At 37.1% G+C, this 14,192-nt stretch overlaps 1 protein-coding gene across 3 annotated transcripts in view; it reads left to right on the forward strand.

Annotated features, from left to right (window-relative positions):
- LOC145531089 (multidrug resistance-associated protein 1-like) overlaps positions 1 to 5,205 on the forward strand; it is a 100,449-nt gene extending 95,244 nt beyond the window's left edge. For all 3 annotated transcript variants that reach the window (XM_081552590.1, XM_081552598.1, XM_081552605.1), the window contains 4 exons: positions 664 to 822; positions 2,329 to 2,495; positions 3,577 to 3,771; positions 4,113 to 5,205. In XM_081552590.1, coding sequence (XP_081408716.1) covers positions 664 to 822; positions 2,329 to 2,495; positions 3,577 to 3,771; positions 4,113 to 4,245 — 654 coding nt within the window. In that variant the 3' untranslated portion in view covers positions 4,246 to 5,205. The remainder of the gene's footprint in view (positions 1 to 663; positions 823 to 2,328; positions 2,496 to 3,576; positions 3,772 to 4,112) is intronic.
- The last annotated feature ends 8,987 nt before the right edge of the window (positions 5,206 to 14,192 follow it).

A 14,192-nucleotide genomic window follows, 5' to 3' on the forward strand; every position in this document is an offset into this window, starting at 1 on the left:
GATTTTATAGCCTATCTCAGCAAAGGGTTCTCATCTCCTTTGCTTGTTTGTGCTGGAGGAAGAATGGTAGAGAAGCCTCGTTCTGAAAGTCTCATGGAAACAACCCCATTATCATTCTCTCTTTAAACCCCACATTTAATGGCTAGTTCAGAGATGGTTCAAGGATGATCTGCTCTGCCTGGGGCAGTTCTTGTTGGGTGATAACTGAACTATTGAAAACCTGAGGAAACACACAAATTAGCCCAAGCCTTTCTAGTGAGTAAAGTGAAAGTCTAACAGTTAGTTGCTCAGTTGGGTCCGACTCTTGGCAACTCAATGGACTGTACTCCACCAGGCGTCTCTGTCCATGGAATTCTCCAGGCAATAATACTGAAAAGAGTTGCCATTTCCTTCTCCAGGGGATCTTCCCTATCCAGGGATCAAACCCAGGTCTTCCGCACTGCAGGCAGATTCTGTACCGTCTAAGCCACCAGAGTAAGTGGTATCTAAATAAAGATGGATCCTTGAAAGTCATGTTAAGTTTTCCATGATAATCAAGTTTGCTCTAGTTGGCAGAGTTAGATCCCATTTACCAGACACATAATGTATTTTTTTTGTCAGTACAAAGGTCTTCTTCCCTTACACTAAGTGCTGTGTAAATTGTTTATGATAAATTCATTATAGATTGGAATTGTGGGACGAACTGGAGCAGGCAAATCAACACTATCAAACTGCCTATTTCGAATTGTAGAAAGATCAGGAGGTAAAATTATAATTGATGGAATTGACATATCTACTATTGGGCTTCATGACCTTCGTGGCAAACTTAATATTATTCCACAGGTAAAGACTGTTTTGCTGCTAGTCTGTCTTAACTCCCTCTGGTAAACTTCTTTTTTTTGTTTTTATAAGAATATATTCCTTTCAAGCCTATACATTTGGATTTGAGAGCCAAATTATTTTAAATATATTGTGAAAAATAACTATGTAATTAAATCCTATTAAATACTCTACCCTGATGCAGTTTTCCTAAGTGCGTCTATCTATTTGAAAAACTAGTATGTTGCTTTGCAAGTTTCCTTCATAATAGTAAATACAAATAAAATTCAAATGAAGAAATCAGACTGAAACACACTGGTATTTTTTAGAAGAAAAAAGCAATTAGTGAGGCTTTTGCTTAGCTGGTACTTTGAATGTAGAATTTTGACTTTTTTGACTTTTTGACTTGAGGTTTAGAAATATTTTTTAAAAAATGAAAGGAACCATAATTCAGTTAGATCTTTTTTTCCAGCTCCTTTGATTTTTCCATCTGTGGCATCAAAGGAACTTAATCATTAACAAGTATGCAAATCAGCTCAATAATATGCTTCTACAGTCAAATATGACTCATTCAGTTGTGTTTGAAAGATTTGAGCTGAGAATTTATGAAGTATGTTTATATTTGCTTCTAAAAATATTTAAAAAGCTATCATCTCTTTGTCATATTGTTTAAACATATACTGGCATTCATGAATTTACTTTGGAACAAATTTAAGTAAAATCTGAAATTATGGCAGGGAAAAAAATTGGTGGAGAAAAGAAACAGTCATTCCTTTCTTATAAATCAAAACAGGTGTAGTAAAATGCAGTTTCATTAGATGTGTAAATGTATTGGAAAGAGCATGGACTTGTTGTCTTTGAATTCTGCTTAAGCACTTACTTTCTGTGTGTCCTTGGACAAGAGCTTTTTGAAACCTCTAGTTCCCTATCTGTCTAACAAGGGTGTTTGCTTCCATATTTCTGGGTTGGTGAGCTAATTGATAATATTATATACATACTATAGATACATTTATTCTGTTCTTCTCTATATTATATATTATGTTGTTGTTTAGTTGCTAGCTCATGTCTGACTCTTTGCAACCCCATGGATATAGCCCACAAGGCTCCTCTGTCCATAGGATTCTCCAGGCAAGAATACTGGAGTGGATTGCCATTGCCTTCTCCAGTGGATCTTCCCGACCCAGGGATCAAACCCTTGTCTCTTGCATTGGCAGCTGGATTTTTTTTTTTTACCACTGAGCCACCTGGGAAGCCCATATTATATTATATCCCTGACTAAATGGTGACTACTATCATCATTATTATTGTGGTTGGAAAGCTGTTCTCAACATTATTAACTAGAGAAAGAAGAAGAATCAGGAAGTTTATAATGATTTAATCAAACACAGCTTATTCTGATCTTCTGCATTTGGTTTCAATATAAAATGAATTTGATAACCATTTAGTGTTTCATCATTTTGCTTTCTCCTTATTTAATGTATGCATGCCTCATGTGACAGTAAGATTACCAGTGATTGTTCTATTCTCTAGGATCCTGTTTTATTTTCTGGAACTCTTCAGATGAACCTGGATCCCCTAGACAAGTATCCTGATCATGAGCTATGGGAGGTGCTGGAACTATGTCACTTAAAAGAGTTTGTGCAGTCTCTTCCCAAGAAGCTGCTGCATGAGATTTCAGAGGGTGGTGAAAACCTCAGGTAAGCTGTGAAGAACAGAGCCTGCCTGAGTTACTCATTCCAGGCTTTTTAGAAACAAGTTAGCCCCAGAAGGAAGTCACTCGTAAGCCACCATGGATTTTGTTGTTTAAAGCACATCATTTGCTGATTCCTTCTAGAGAAGAGAGACAAGAAATAAATAAAATGGTAGCCACCAGCTGGAAAACTGCTGGTGAAGGAAAATGAAGGGGAAAGAAAGCAACAATACAGTGTGGAAAGTCATTAGTTAACTGACACTTCTTTAGTAAAGACTCCTACCCTAATAGCTTTCTTCCTGAAAAAAAATGTTTGAGCAAACTCTGGGAGATAGGAAGGACAGGGAAGCCTGGCATGTTCCAATCCAGGGGGTTGCAAAGAGTCAGACACGACTGAAAGACTGAACGACAACAAAGTGCTGCTTTTTCTTCATCACTATTTGATGTCTTAGGACAATCCCTTTATGTGATCAGAAACCTAAGGAAAATCAATTAGACCCTCTCTGCACCTAAGAGACACAGCCTGCATGACTCAGCTTCTTCTTTGCTTACTCCCCACTCTCCCTCTCTGTTTCTGCCACCTTGGCCTCCTTGGCTCCTTCTAGTTCCATGAATATGCCAGGCCAGTTCCTGCCTGCCTCAGGAATTTTACATCTGCCCATCACTTTGCCAGGAGCAAGTTCCCATTGGAAATCTGCAAGATTCACTTTCCATTTTCTTCAGGTCTTGAATTTAAAGGCATCATCTCAGTGAGGATTTCTTTGGCATGCTCATCAAAAATATCCACCCCATGACCACATTTTACATCCTGCCTTTCTGTATTTTCGAATTCTTCTTAGGCCTTTTGCTCATTTATCTTGTTTATTTTTTTGTCTCCCCATGTAAACCCACAGACTTTAGCCTGTTTAATTCATTGTTCTATTTGCAGAACTTGGACCAGAGTCTGGCATAATCACTCAGGGAATACTTCTTAAAGAATGAATGAATGTGGCTTAGGAAGAGAATAACAATGTCATCAGAATTTTAGAATAGGAAGTGTGTGACCATAAAATCCATTGTTGAGATCATTTTACTATTTTTTATAACAGTGTTGGACAACGACAGCTAGTCTGTCTTGCTCGTGCTTTGCTGAGAAAAACAAAAATTCTCATCTTGGATGAGGCAACAGCCTCCATCGATTTTGAGACTGATAACTTGGTGCAGACCACAATCAGGAAGGAGTTTTCTGATTGCACCATCCTGACAATTGCTCACAGACTGCATTCTATCATTGATTCAGACAGGTATGCTTTATTTGTTTTCAGAAATAAAACAATTTCTACAGAGATAGCTATTGTACATCTGAAACACTGTAATTACTTGCCACTAATAACGGATTTTATCTGTGCTGAGAGATACAAAGTGTCCCCTAATAGTATGGAAGATACTTTCCAAAATAATTAGAGGAATGCGTTAATGCTAAGAGAATATTAGAAAACTTGATATATTTCCTGAGTCAAATTGTACTTTTATTTCGTACTGACAGAACTTACCTAGTAATTTAAACTTTACAGTTGCAAGAACAAGAAAGGTGAACTTAAACACCGATTATAGGTTACCTGACTGGATTCTTTTCACATTGCAGGGTACTTGTTCTAGACTCTGGAAGAATTACAGAATTTGAAACACCACAGAATTTGATACACAAGAGAGGACTTTTCTTTGACATGCTAACAGAAGCTGGAATAACACAAGACTCAGGGGTGAAAAATAAATAGTTAGTTATGTATGGATTATACCAAATAAAAAAATAATATTTGAAAAAATAAAGACGGGAGAAATGTTGAAAAGCAGGCCTATGTTGGCACAAATAGAGATAAGCATCATAGTTCTAACCATCCTGGGCTGTGCCCAACCTTCTTCCATTCATTCCCTCCTGAATATCTGCTTTTTCCTGATTGCCCAAAGTACAAAATGCCACTTATCCCTTAAGTCTCTGACTGTGTTCAGGAGTTACCTTCTGCACAAAGTATCTCTTGGTTTCTCTCCTTGGTCCCCTGTCTTATCTAGGTGCCCTTTTGATATGCTCTGACTAGCCCGATGTGCATACCTTTATCATGGCAGGGACCAAAATCTGTTTAAATCCTTTTAGTGTACCTCCCCTTAAATCTACCTTAAGGCAAGTGCCCAGTTTTATCATCTTTGTATGTTAGGTTGCTAGCATAGTGCTTTCAGATTGTTGATACTCAACGAACATTTGTAGAATAAATCATTAGGCATTTTAGAGTAATATTGTATAGGCACCTATATACATATGAACAAAGTTTTGAGTTACTTTACAGTATATAAAATTTTGCAGGAATCACAGAAAAACTTTGAGTTATTCAGCTGCTTATTTGAAAGAGAGGTATATATTAACTGAATTTTATGATATGCTTTATTTAAAAATAACATATTATAATATTTTTACTATTTGAGTAAAGAGCCAGTGTTTTCTATGGAATGTCAATTTTGACTTTATTAAGCTCAGTGAGTTATGTATCAGATGGAATACATTCACAAGTAATTATTAGTTTGTGGTACTGATTATATTGAACGGCTTTTTCATTTGGTAGTTTTATGTAACAGAAGCAACATTATTTCTCTGAATTGCCCTTCAAATTTGGTTTCCAAACTTCAAATGTGTTTTCCTTTCAAGATGATTTAAATAAAATGCTTTAACCTGTTCAGACCCATCAGTCATTTCTTTTATCCTCTTTTTCTCCTCAACAATTTTGCATAACCTTGCTTCATCCCCTAAGGGTATTTATGAAAAGTTACCTTAAATTGTAAAACCCTACATTATCTAAAGTTTCCTTTCTTAAAACATTAGCTACTGAAAGTGTTGTCCTGTCTTTATAATTCCTATAGTACTTACCACTACGTTTTGTATTCAGTAGGCATTGAATAAATATCTGTTGAAATCTATTAAGAAAGGAATTGTATATTTCATTAACATCAGTTAAAGTTTATGTCTTAGCTTCTTTATATCTGTAATAAGTCAATCAGAGACACTGCATAATTTAAAAATCTAACGGTATGTCAACAGTCACCTGGATATATTGTGGTATCTTCATACCGTGGAATTCTACACAGCTATGAGAATGAATGAACAACCACTACAGGCAATAACACCAATGAATCTCACATGCATAATGTGGAGTGGAAGAAGTAAAGCACAAAGGATACTCTTACATGATCCCATGATCCCATTGATACAAAAGTTTGTTCTTTAAAAAAGGAAAAGCCAATTATACTCCTAGACGTTGGGGTACTGGTTACTCTTGGTGTTGGTGTTGTTAAGTCACTCAGTCATGTCTGTCTCTTTACAACCCCACAGACTGCAGCATACCAGCTTCCCTGTCCTTCACTGTCTCCCAGAGTTTGCTCAAATTCATGTCCATTGAGTCAAGGATGTCATCCAGCCATCTCATCTTCTGTTGCCCCCTTCTCCTCCAGTCCTCAATCATTCCCAGCATCAGTCTTTTCCAATGATGGGTAATGATTGAAAGGGTAAACAAGGTGGGCTTCTGGAAAATGGTTATGTACTGTTTCTTGATCTGGGTCTGAGTATTGGTTCAGTTTGTGAAAATCATCAGGCCATATACTTAGGGTTTGTACAAAGTTAGATAGATAGATTTATATGTTTATCTCATGTGTGGGCTTCCCAGCTGGCGCTAGTGGTAAAGAACCTACCTGCCAATCCAGAAGACATCAGAGATGCAGCTTCAATCCCTGTGTTGGGAAGATCCTCTGGAGGGCATGGCAACTCACTCCAGTATTCTTCCCTGGAGAATCTCATGGACAGAAGAGTCTTTCGGGCTGCAGTCTATAGGATTGCAGAGTCGGAGGTGACTGAAGTGACATTAGCATGTATGCATGCATGTATAATATAGTTTATATAATATAATGTTTATATATTATTATACATTTATGTTATAAATATTTATATTTATATAATACAGTTAAAGAATAAAAAGAAAGTAAATTTTTAAATGATTAAGCCATTATTACTCAATATATTATGTTTTTTAAAAAATTAATATTTCATTCTAATTTCTGTTATATCCATCAAGTTTGTTCAATTATTTAAGTGGTCTTTGAAGCAAAATGTGAGAAATTTAAAAGACTGGATTATAGAGAAGTAGAAAATTTAAATTTTGCTCAGTCCTGTCTCACTCTGTGTGACCCCATGGACTGTACTGCACAAGGTTCCTCTGTCCACAGAATTCTCCAGGCATGAATACTGGAGTGGGTAGCCATTCCCTATTCCAGGGGATCTTCTTGACCCAGGGATCAAGACTGGATCTCCTGCATTGATTAAATGGTTTATTTATTTCAAATTGTAACTTAAAAAATAGATTAAGAAAAGAATTATCATTTTTGACATGCAGAAATATTCACCTTAGCTAACAGAAGGAAAATTCTAAGCAGCATTAAGTTGAATTACTTTAGGATAAGAACAGTTATTACTGAAAGCCCACTATATGCCAAGTGATGTACAAAGCATGGGAATAATTTATTACTTTCAATTCTCACTAAAGAACATAAGGAAGGTATTACTACCCACCATATTTTACCAAACATGATAAGATACCAAGAGGATCTTAGCCAACAAATTGTAAAATCCAGACCCAGGTGACTATAAAACTGTTGATGCTCTTTTCAGTTCTCTAATAGTATGTCTCATTTCTGGAAGAGCCACTTAAAGAGTCTATAATTAAAGAATGGGAGAGAAGAATTTTAAACTAATAGCTTTGAAATAGATAAATGGTATTTGTCTTGGGGGCAGGGTTCTTCTTCAAATATAGTATTAGTTAAACCCAAATGAATTAGTCATTATTGTAGGTAAAAAATGATTGAATAAAGGCAATTTCATATACTTTTCAATTTAACTTTGATATCTAAATTAGTGTTAAGAAGATGTAATGAAGTATTTTAATATACCTGAAAATAACAAATAGTTCTAACTGATCTAGAAGGCTATTTTTCTGGGAAAAATAATCAAGAAAATTAAAATAAGAAAATTTTATCATAGTTAAAAGAGTTCAGAATCTAGAGACAGAGTATCTATGTTAAATCTCAACTCCACAACTTTCTAGATGTGCAAACTTGGGCAAATTAACTTATTTCTCTGAACTTATTTGGGTGTAAGAATTTTATCTACCCCTTAAAGTTTCTTTTTTGGAAATTAAATAACACAACATTTAGGACAGATAGAACACTTTCTGGAATATAGAAAATATTTAATAACCACTTAAATATTAACATTCATAGTTTCTTGTAGTTACATACAGCCTCATGTTTACAGACAAGATCACATAGGACACAGTATTAAGTAAACAAAAAGGGTGAAACAGCCAATATTTATATAGTCTATTGTATACACAGCAACTTGGGGGTAATTGAATATTAAAATAAAATATGGTCCTCAATTGTGTACAATATGATCTTGGTGAGATTAAGCAACATTGAGAAGGCAGTAGCAGGGCAGATCTCTTTCTAGTCGTTTCAGTTATCCTAGCTCTTGCTTTTCTAACTATCATTTTCCAAGCAAGTAGACCATCTGTGGAATATAGAAATCAGGACTTCTGGCAATATTCTGAGCCACATTTCTCTAAATCTTTTTTGTGAAAATGAAGACTACCTTGGTAGTTTGTATGGCAACTGCTACGCTATTGGGTTAATGATGCCAAGGTAATGGGTAATGAACCTGGTAAAGGCTGATTGGTTTTGTAACCCAAAGTGGGGTCTGGCTGCAGACCTCTCAAAAAGCCAGTAAAGTGTCAAGGTTGGTGTAAAGGAAAAGTTTGCTTTATTTTGTATGTGGACAACTGGGGGCAGGGGGAGGACAGACTCCTGTCCAAAGGCCAATTCCCCTCAGCTCCAACAATCAGGGAGCAAGAGCTTTTGTAGACAGAGGGGGCTAAATACAGAAACAGCATAGTTAGCTCTGACAGTCACCTTGAAATTGGTCAGTGATCTGACCAGCATCATCTTGATTGTTTTAAGTACAGTTAATCTTCAATTCCAGGGCCACTTTGTTTCCATTTCTTGAGGCCTGTTCTCAGAATTGTCAGCTTATGTCATGGCTGAAGTCTGATCATCATGTAGTTAACTTCTCCACCTGGTGGGATGGTTTCAGTATCTATAAAACAGCTCACAGGATGTGGCTCAGAATATTATCTATAGCCTTTGAGAGGAAACTAAAAGTCCTTGACTATGCTTAATGAGTACATTTTATTATTTGGTCTCCTTTGACTGTTTTCCTTTGTTTCTGTATGTTCTCACAGCTCTGATTAGGCTTATTCTTTGGCAAAAGTTTTTCCACAGACAAAAGTCAGGCAGAGGACATGGGGGACAAGGATCCATAGGGTCCTGCTCCATTTCAGCTTCTCTTGTTAATGATTGCTGACTAGGTAACCAAGTTTGCTCTCTTGCTATTTACAGACTGACCAGATTGAACCCATGCTTAGTGATCATAGCTGGTCAATGATAGTAACATTTTATCTCATGAGGGCAGCACAAGAGAAAAATAAAAGAGTAGGCATATGAGCAAAATGTAAAAATAACATCATAAACTAAAAAATTATTTGTGATATTTGTGAAAAATTTGAAAAATATGTTTCTAAACATTTAAAAGGAAAATGACACATATGCATTTTGTGTGTCAAGGGAAGGGATACAGGGTTGATTTTGAGTTCATATTTATAGCACTCAGCTTATCATTAACATACTTGGGGATGATTATGGGTTTATTGCTATTTTTCAACTCTTGATAGATATAATAGAAAATGTAATGTGGCCATCAGAGAATAAGACTGAATGACTGAGAATGTGTTACAGTGCAGTACCACGGGAACTAGGCATAAATATTAATCCAGCTTTAGTCATCACTAACTCTGTCGGAACATTTGCTTCTGGCTTTCTGTTCTGAGCATTTGTGCAACAATCTCCAGGTATTACACAACAGAGTCTGTTTTCCCTGTATTGCCAGAGCTATGATTTTACAGAGATAACAGACAAGAATTAATGTTGACCATGATGCATAAGGTCTTGAAAAAACTGTTTCATGTATTTTCTTCTACTTTTTACTTAAACCACTTTCTTTTTATTCCATCTTGGCCAGAAGCAGAAGTCCAACAAAAGACAATTTGACAAAATGTTTAACTATAAATTAAGGGTCAAAGGTTCAGAAACACAAAGAAGGAAAGAAGGAAAACAAAGAAGTGTAAACAACTAAGGGGCTTGTTTTTCTTAGGTAGAAAGAAGTCCCAAGGTAGAAAGGACAAAGATGGCCAGAGCAGTTACTTGACACCACTGGCTGCTTCTGCCTTTGGCTCAACCACCCATTACGTGTCTGTGGGTTGTTAGTTGCAAACCCATTGCTTTATCTCCAGCCTCATGTCTGTATTTCAAGAAGGTTCAGTTCAGTTCAGTTGCTCAGTCATGTCCGACTCTTTGCAACCCCATGAATTGCAACACGCCAGGCCTCCATGTCCATCACCAACTCCTGGAGTTTACCCAAACTCATGTCCATCGAGTCGGTGATGCCATCCAGCCATCTCATCCTCTGTCGTCCCCTTCTCCTCCTGCCCCCAATCCTTCCCAGCATCAGGGTCTTTTCCAATGAGTCAACTCTTCGCATGAGGTGGCCAAAGTATTGAAGTTTCATCTTCAACATCAGTCCTTCCAATGAACACCCAGGAACGATCTGCTTTAGGATGGACTGGTTGGATCTCCTTGCAGTCCAAGGGACTCGCAAGAGTCTTCTCCAACACCACAGTTCAAAAGCATCAGTTCTTTGGCACTCAGCTTTTTTTACAGTCCAACTCTCACATCCATACATGACTACTGGAAAAACCATAGCCTTGACTAGACGGACCTTTGTTGGCAAAGTAATGTCTCTGCTTTTAAATATGCTGTCTAGGTTGGGCATAACTTTCCTTCCAAGGAGTAAGCATCTTTTAATTTCATGGCTGCAGTCATCATCTGCACTGATTTTGGAGCCCAGAAAAATGAAGTCTGACACTGTTTGCACTGTTTCCCCATCTATTTCCCATGAAGTGATGGGACCAGATGCCATGATCTTAGTTTTCTGAATGTTGAGCTTTAAGCCAACTTTTTCACTCTCCTCTCTCACTTTCACCAAGAGGCTTTTTAGTTCCTCTTCACTTTCTGCCATAAGGGTGGTGTCATCTGCATATCTGAGGTTATTGATATTTCTCCCGGCAATCTTGATTCCAGATTGTGCTTTTATAAGATATTAGGTCAGAGTTATGTCAAATACCCATCTCTAGCTGCAGAGGAAGATAGAAAATAATTTTTAAAGTAGGGGATGTTGCCTCTCCAAAAAAACTCACTTCTGAAGTAATAATGAATAGAAAAGATATTGCAGTAGCATTTAGCAGGATCTGCCACAACCACATTTTTTTGTTGTTGTTGTTAGTCACTAAATTGTATCTGACTCTTTGCAATCCCATGGACTGCAGCATGCCAGGCTTCCCTGTCCTTCACTGTCTCCCAGAGTTTGCTCAAACTCATGTTCATTGAGTTGATGATGACCCCTTCTCCTCCTGCCTTCAATCTTTCCCAACATCAGAGTCTTTTCCAATGAGTCGGCTCTTCACATCAGGTGGCCAAAGTATTGGAGCATCAGCTTCAGTATCTTTCCTTCCAGTGAATATTCAGGGTTGATTTCCTTTAAGATTAACTCGTTTGATCTCCTTGCAGTCCAAGGGACTCTCAAGAGTCTTCTCCAGCACCACAATTAGAAAGCATCAATTCTTTGGCGTGTTACAAAGTATTAATATTTTTCAACCTTGACAAAATATTCTTAATTTAGTTACTTGGGAGACAAAGGAGGGGTAGTATTTACAACTAATAATTAAGATCCAATTTCTAGTTTCCAATACTACATAGGACACATTAAACAATTTAAGGTGAATGGATAAACTCTTAACAGAAGTACTTACATTGTATAAAGTTGTGACTAATAATTTGCCTTCCAATGCAGGAGTGTGGGTTTGATCCCTGGTCAAGGAGCTAAGATCCCTTGGCTTAAGGATTTTAAGAAGCAATATTTTAACAAATTCAATAACGACTTTAAAAAAAAAAAGAAAGAAAGAAGTCCACATCAAAGTTGTGTTACATATTTTAGGTAAGCCATTTAAAACATTTTAAATGTCTTTTAGGTAAGCCAAAGCATAGTTTATTCAATGAGGTATAAAATAAACTGCATTTGTTACCTTTTTAACATCCAAATAACTTAAGATGAGGCAAGCTATTAATTCTTTCCAAAATTAAATAAATGCTTTACCACAGCAAATTTATCTTCTCTTCAGAATTCTCAAAAATTTTCAGAAGTTTTAGACTCACAGAATTAGGGTTTTGAGGATATTAGGGAAAATAACCTACACTATTGTGGCATTTTTTTACAATTCTCATAAAATTAGCAAGGCACTGAAACTTATGTTTCATTGTTTCTTATGTTCAATTATCTATCATCTCCATTCATAATACTTGGCACTTTCTGTGCCAGGCACTTACAAAACCCCAATGAATTAGGTTCTATTACCTTCATTTCGTACCTGAAAAATCTGTAAATTCAAATTTCTCAGTAAAGAATTAAATGTGTGTGTGCTCAGTCACTCAGTCGTGTCCAACTCTTTGTGACGCCATAGACTACAGCCCGCCAGGCTCCTCTGTCAATAGACTGGATTTGAATCATAACTCTGCTACTTACTAGCTGTGTAATGATGTATTAATTACATAACACATCTGTACCTTAATTTTAACCTATCTGCTGCTGCTACTGCTAAGTCGCTTCAGTTGTGTCCGACTCTGTGCGACCCCATAGACGACAGCCCACCAGGCTCCGCTGTCCCCGGGATTCTCCAGGCAAGAATACTGGAGTGGGTTGCCATTTCCTTCTCCAGTGCATGAAAGGGAAAAGTTAAAGTGAAGTCGCTCAGTCATGTCCGACTCTTAGCGACCCCATGGACTGTAGCCTACCAGGCTCCTCCGTCCATGGAATTTTCCAGGCAAGAGTACTGGAGTGGGGTGCCATTGCCTTCTCCGTTAACCTACCTGAAAATGAGTTAGCACGTGTGTGCTAAGTCGCTTCAGTCGTGTCTGACTCTTAGCAACCCTATAGGCTGCAGCCTGCCAGAATAGTCTATCCAAGGGATTTTCCAGGAAAGAATACTGGATTCAGTTGCCATTTACTATTTCAGTGAATTTTTCCCCACCCAGGGATCAAAGCCATGTCTCATGTCTCCTGCACTGGCAGGTGGGTTCTTTACCACTAATACTACCTGGGAAGCCCGGGGTAACAGTAACTACTCACAAGTCTGCTAGAACAAAACTAATTTGTACTATTAAAACACTCAGAAAACTCCAGGTACATAGTAAGCACTGTATTATCTATTGCTAGAAAAGGTCCGTATGGTCAAAGCTATGGCGTTTCCAGTAGTCTAGTGTAGAGATTTGAATTGAACCATAAAGACCCTGAGGCTGGTAAAGTTTGAGGGCAGGAGGAGAAAGGGATGGTATAGTTGGATGGCATCATTGACTCAATGGACAAGTTTGAGCAAACTCAGGAAATAGTGAAGGACAGGGAAGCCTGGCATGCTGCAGTCCATGGGGTAGCAAAGAGTCGGACACAACTGAGCAACTGAACAGCAAAGCTTAAAACAAATGAAAAAAGTGTACCAGTTTCTGTGAACTGGGAATCTGGAAACTGCTTAGCTCAGTGATTCTGGCTTAGTCTCTCAAAAGATTACATTCAAATTTGAACTGTGGCTACATCATTTGAAGACTTGAATACCAGGCCATTGTATTGGAAGTTACATTAGAAGCTGCCTACCTCAATAGGTCACTGTATATGTTCATGTTGTGAAATAAATATGGACATATCACTCTATTTCCTCATATATTTGAATCTCCCAGCAATGGTAGTTAAAGTAACCATGAAAGAATCACAGGACTTAGTGAAAGCCAAATCTGTTTTTAAGGGCTTATTTGAAAAGACTACATGAATTGAACGAACTTCTTTAAAAAAAAAAATATTGCATTCTTTTGTCCAAAGAATAATACAAACTTTATTAGAGAATTATAAAGTATTAATCACCAACCAAAGGATTACAGTTGTTTATTAAGCAGGGTTATTAACTATCTAAATTAGTTTCAGCTCCATTAGTCAGAAGCCATGAATTGGTATTCAGAATTCTGGGTATATGTCATTTAACTTAGAAGAGACATTTCCTGTATCATGAACAGAATACCCAGAATTCTGAATATCAATTCATGACTTCTGACTATAATGGAGCCAAAACTAATCTAGAAAAACAAACACTATATTGCTTATATGTGGAATCTATAAAAATGATACAGAACTTATTTTCAAAGCAAAACCAGAGACACAGGCCTAGAGAACAAATGTGTGATAAGCGGAGAGGAGGGAAGAATTGAGAGATTGGGATCAACATAATATACACTATTGATGCTATATATAAAACGAATAACTAATGAGAAACTACTATATAGCACAGGGAAGTCTATTCAGTGCTCTGTGGTGACCTAAATGGGAAGGTAACCCAAAAAAGAGGGGATATATGTACACGTATGACTGATTCACTTAGCTGTGCAGTAGAAACTAACAGAACAGTGTAAAGAAACTATACTC

The sequence above is a fragment of the Giraffa tippelskirchi genome, chromosome 2 (assembly GCF_054371585.1).
Source record: "Giraffa tippelskirchi isolate mGirTip1 chromosome 2, T2T-mGirTip1v1.2.pri, whole genome shotgun sequence".
NCBI lineage: Eukaryota > Metazoa > Chordata > Mammalia > Artiodactyla > Giraffidae > Giraffa > Giraffa tippelskirchi.